General features: G+C 33.8%; 1 protein-coding gene across 1 annotated transcript in view; it reads left to right on the plus strand.

The window, feature by feature from the left end:
* Positions 1-4935, plus strand: part of PIK3CA (phosphatidylinositol-4,5-bisphosphate 3-kinase catalytic subunit alpha) — an 80186-nt gene extending 75251 nt beyond the window's left edge. Inside the window, exon 21 of the mRNA XM_025451160.3 lies at positions 536-4935. Coding sequence (XP_025306945.1) covers positions 536-806 — 271 coding nt within the window. The 3' untranslated portion in view covers positions 807-4935. The remainder of the gene's footprint in view (positions 1-535) is intronic.
* The last annotated feature ends 1065 nt before the right edge of the window (positions 4936-6000 follow it).

A 6000-nucleotide genomic window follows, 5' to 3' on the forward strand; every position in this document is an offset into this window, starting at 1 on the left:
GTAAGTAATTGGACTATGTCTTCTCTATACTGTTAAATAATGTATAGTGCTTAAGACAGCATTTCTTCATCCTATGATTTAAGGAAATCAGTCAACTATAATTATCAGGTTTATTCTTAATTTTTCTGACTGCCTTCTGGTAGATCATCAGTCTATCTTAAACCTTAAATTGCTTTCTAAAACTTTCTATAAAATTCCACTTTATCTGTAACTCTGTCCTGGCCCTAGCCTAAATCCTAAAGCCTTCAGTATGGACCAATTCTTACATTTAATAAATCCCTAGTAAACTACTGAGGTGCCATGCTAGGTGCTGGTGATAAAGCAGTAAACAGAATCCTTATGGACTCTCAAAGTTTATATTCTAGTGTGGGGTAAAGAGGACAGAAAGTGTTGATAAGGGGAGTCGGGAGAGGAGTGGTATTTTTTATAGGTTTGCCCCAGAAGGCCTCTCTAATGGATGTGACATTTGAGCAGAGACCTGAAGGTATTAATCCCATTTGCTCCATACTGATCAAACTGTTCTTATTACTTATAGGTTTCAGGAGATGTGTTACAAGGCTTACCTAGCTATTCGGCAGCATGCCAATCTCTTCATAAATCTTTTCTCAATGATGCTTGGCTCTGGAATGCCAGAACTACAATCTTTTGATGATATTGCATACATTCGAAAGACCCTAGCTTTAGATAAAACTGAACAAGAGGCTTTGGAATATTTCATGAAACAAATGAATGATGCACATCATGGTGGCTGGACAACAAAAATGGATTGGATCTTCCACACCATTAAGCAGCATGCTTTGAACTGAAATGATAACTGAGAAACCGAAAGCTCATTATCTGGATTCTATACTGCACTGTTAATAACTGTCAACAGGCAAAGACTGATTGCATAGGAATTGCACAATCCATGAACAGCATTAGAATTTACACAAGAACAGAAATAAAATACTATATAATTTAAATAATGTAAACGCAAACAGGGTTTGAGAGCACTAAACTAGTTCATTTCAAAATTAAGCTTTAGAATAATGCGCAATTTCATGTTATGCCTTAAAGTCCAAAAAGGTAAACTTTGAAGATTGTTTGTATCTTTTTTTAAAAAAGAAAACAAAACAAAAAAACCCCAAAATATATAGAAATTATGGAGAAGGAAAAAGAATGATGTTCTTTTTTTGTCTTGCAAATGTTCTATGTTTTGAAATTGTGGACACAGCGAAGTCTATTATTGCATTAGGTCCAAGGAAACTGAAGTTTGGTGTTAAATTACATTGAGATTAGAAAAATAATGAAGATTTCTTATTTTTCCATTGCTGTTCAATTTATAGTTTGAAGTGGGTTTTTTTGACTCCTTGTTTAATGAAGAAAAATGCTTGGGGTGGAAGGGACTCTTGAGATTTCACCAGAGACTTCCTTTTTAATAAATCAAACCTTTTGATGATTTGAGGTCTTATCTGCAAAGTTTTGGAAGCAGTCACAAATGAGACCTGTTATAAGGTGGTGTTTTTGGGTTTTTTTTTTCTGGACAGTATTTACAAGAATCTGATTCTTACTTCCCAGGGAAATTCTGGGCTCCCACAAAGTAAAATAATCATTATAGAGAAAGAATGAGCAGGACTAGTTCTTGCTCCAGAATTGTACAGTATTCACCTTAGGTTGATTTTTTTTTCTCCTTTTGCAATTGAATTGAATACATTTTTCATGCATGTTTCCAGAAAATAGAAGTGAGTATTAATGTTATTAAAAAGATTATTTTTTTTATTAAAGGCTATTTATATTATAGAAACTATCATTAATATATATTCTTTATTTACATGATCTGTCCCATAGTCATGCATTGTTTTGCACCCCAAATTTTTTATTGTTCGTAGCAGCATGGTCAGCTTTCCTCTTGGTTTGTGGGTGAGGCTCAGGCACTATCCCATTTATACCAATGACTAGTGTATAATTGCATAAGGAAAACAGATTAAAGTTCATCCTCTTTCTTTTTATTTCTTTGTTTTCATGTAACTCCCCCATTTTCCATCTCTTATAGTTGATAATGCCTCAGTCATGAAACCAGTTACCAAAATTAACACAATATAGAGTATCTTCCTGATTGCTTCAACCCCTCTGCTGAGGTATGCTCATGAATAATACTTTATAATATGGGGGAATAGAAACCACAAACTTTTTACCTTTTTAGGCTATTTATGCAATATCTGGATAATAAAAGTAGGATTTTAAACCATTTTAAGGTCATGTCCCATTTCCAAGCAATTAGGGCTCACTGTCCAACTTTATTAAATTGCATTTGAGTACAGGATACATTCTTAAACACTTTGGAAAACATTGACCCAAGGTGTAGGGGCTAATGCTAATCATCTCTCTAGACTCTGATATTTTACTCAGTATTTGAAATGAATGATTAATGCCCTAGGAAATAGCTTTAGCAAATGTCCAGGTGCCACACCAGAAAAAGTGCAATAATTTACTGACAGTTTTCTAGATTAGGCATATTATTGGAATACAACTTTATAAAAAGTGCACATTATATACTCTAGTAAAACAGCATCACTAAAACAATATTCATTTATGAAATCAGTTACCTATAATAGAAGTCTTGAATAGTGAATAAGGGACTCTAATACAAATACTCTTAATATTTGGCTATTTTAGAGCCCTTAAAGGGCCTAATTATTGGAGACTTAGGTACTTCACTAAAGCATGTATATAATATTGCCAACAAGAAAAATAAATTTGAAGATTAGGGGAACTTATTTCTGTAAACTGTCTTGGAATAGTTAAGAAGAATTTAAACTCCCATTTTAAGCAGGAAGCCAAATAGATTCTTTTGCAGATATAGATTTCATAACTTCTTAAAGCTTCTTTAACATTTTGTGCCTTTTAGATATATTCAGTTAATACATACTAACATCCCAGCCTTTTCTATATCAGGGATTAATTACAGGAAAACTCAATGAAATGGTACAAATCTGGAACTCTGATGGTGGAGACTGAAGACTTAACAGAGAACAGCGTTTTTACCTGAGTGCCAAAAAAGCTTTGAGCTTCCTTGCACAAAATTTATATGATCTTTGCATGTCTCACATCAGTCCAGCTAGTCCCCTTCCCCTGAGACCTCTCTACCATTAAAACACAAGCCACATAGCTTATTTCATCATTTACATTTATTTTCAATAGTTATTACAACCAAGTCTATTCTGTTGGAAGAAGTGTAGACAAATTTTACAAAGAATGATTAAACAATCTCGCTGAAAACAAAGTAAATTTTAAACAAATCCAAGCAGAGTTTAAGCAAACAACATTAAAAATAAGAAAAAAGGGTCAAGTCGTGCTCAGAAGGCAAAGCCAAAAATTGAACTGAATGCTACATGGGGTGACTAGGATGTCAAGTCAGGGGTAAGCTGTTTCCAGGTACTTCGGTGTCAGACCACTTTCATGGATTGGTCCGTTCCTGTGGCCAACCATCCTTGTCATTGAACATTGTATAACTGATTATTGACTCTACGGTTTCATGTAGTCACTTGAGAAATAGTTCCTTCAAGGTATTTTGTAGGGGGAAAAAACCAAGCAGGTTTAAGGAAAATAAAACCTAATTTTAAACACATTCTAGTAAGATAGACTCTGAAAATCATGTTTTAACTTTTTAATCATATTCTCAGCTATACAGAATCATTTATTTTGAAGATTTTTAGACTGCTGTTAATTTGAAATCTGTTAATCATATTGTAGAATTTGGTTTTTAAAAAAAAGATGTTTCTAATTGGATTTTTTAAAGAAGAATGGAATTTGGTCACTATTTTATGATAGAACCTAAGCTTTTTGTGGTTCTCAGTGTCCTCTGTAAAATTCAGTGTCAAAGTAATCTACTTTGAGGTTTTCCCTTTTAATCTGCTTTATATTACAAGCCCTTTAGGAAATGGGAACGTGGTGAATATACAATGAATTGTAAAATATTTTAATGTGTAATTTTTTCAACTGTGAAACTATGAATATTGGTTTTTTGATGAAAACAGCTGCTGATAAAGTATTTTGTGTAAAGTGTAGTTCTTATTAATCAGGAAAATAATCAATGACTTGATTAGAATGTATATACCCTCTTGGATTTTATTTTAAATGGATTGGTGGTTTTCACATAGGTAAAACACAGTCCATCTGTATTCTTTTTCCATCAAAAATTGAGTGATTTAGCATTACAAAAAAAATTATGAGCAGCCTATCTACTTTAAAGGAACCATGGAAATTTCACAGCACATAAACTTGGATTTGTTTCTTAATGATTTTGTAAATTCACCTAATTCATATTCTGACCAATAGCCCATGCTTGCCAACTCTTTGAAAAAAATTGATTTCCGGCATTATTTTAAGGCCAGCAGGTTAACTTTTTTCTTAATGTTTTAACTTTCTTTTGTTTCTATGTCTGCACAAACTGCAGACCTGGGCTGGACCCACACACTCAGAATCCACCTTAAAAATAAATTTTGATGTCCAAGACATCACTAAAATATTTCAGTTTAAAGACCATATGTGGTGTTAATGGACTGTGGTGCTTCTACTATTTAAAAACAACTTTCATACTTCAGATGTTTTTGAGAAGAGGGGAATGTAGAGGAGGAGGCAGAACAGGGAGGAGTTGTTTGAATGAGTTACAGTCTTCATGTCTGTTCTGTTCAGAGGGGGCACTTCCAAGGGGAGCCTTAGATGGAGCCTTCTAAGAGAAGGCAGGAAGTTGTGAGTATATTGTGTGTATCATGAGGGAATGAACTCTTCATCAAGATAGGATTGTGAAGGCTGAACTATAAAACTCAGCAGTGACAGGATCCTCAGATAACAATTCTTGGTGACAGAGTAATACAGCTGGGCTGTTTTTTAAAAATATAAACACAAACCATTTTTATTTTTTGATTATTACATTAAAAGTATAAGTGTATCTTATGTGCCACGGCCTGGGAAGCCTTTTTTCTTTTCTTTCAAAGGTCATGGGGTTTAGTTCAAGTTAACTATGGTCCTAATAAAATTGAATTGGTAACTCTACCTCAGAAGGTTAATAAGGAAAAAAAAAGTCACAATTCAGTACTTTAGGCTCTGATGTTACAGAAATTTCCAGAGCACCATAGTTTAGATTTATAAAAAGTCAGAGTTGGCATGCCTTGTTTTTAATGACATTGGAGACTTGAGAACAATTTTTGGTTAAAATTTAATCATGAATAAATTTAAAAATAAAAAAATTTTAATCATTGCTCCAGCCATGGAAAAGGCTCTAGCGCCAAGAGGCTTATGGTACTAGGTTCTTGAATTCGGCATTCGAAATCAGTTTGTTCTCTTTTCTTTATTATTAGTGAAATTAGTGTGTGTGTGTATTTGCACACATTTTTATTTGTGTACACACTGCTTGCTAGCCCTAGTCAAGAGGCATCTTTTATAAAAGATGTAAACATCAGGCTCTAAAGCTCCGAAGTGTTTAGAATTTATTAGGAGTTTCCCAAGTTGGGATGTTAGGTTTTAAATAAGCTTATTTCATCCGAGTATTCCACTTGATGAAGGTTTCACACTTCCTTTTTATCCATAAAGCACCATTCCTTCTCCTTAGTTTTAGACATGTTAATATTACAACCATGCTAGTTAGCATAAAGTGACAGTTATGAGCCACACGGAAATTTTCTGACTTAAGTTTTACACAACTACATATGAGTTTTAGTGGGGGGTGGGGGGTGTTTGGGGGTGGGGTGGGAATCAGTCCATTGTACGTTTAGTGTAGTTTAGGTAACTGATTTTCACTACCAACAGTAAGTAGACTCCATTCTTCATGTTGGTAAGTATGGAAAGGTTTTTTTTTTTTTTAAAGCATTTTGTAAGCCAGTTAAGTCTACACATCGATCTGAAACCTTATTTAATCTGTCACTACAATAATTTTGTGGTTATGCTAAGAGCCATGTATATTTTTAGGTGATTCTTATTTTTGTTATCTCCTTCTAGGTAAGCAAGGAGGCAGAAAACTTT

Source organism: Canis lupus, chromosome 34 (genome assembly GCF_003254725.2).
Source record: "Canis lupus dingo isolate Sandy chromosome 34, ASM325472v2, whole genome shotgun sequence".
NCBI lineage: Eukaryota > Metazoa > Chordata > Mammalia > Carnivora > Canidae > Canis > Canis lupus.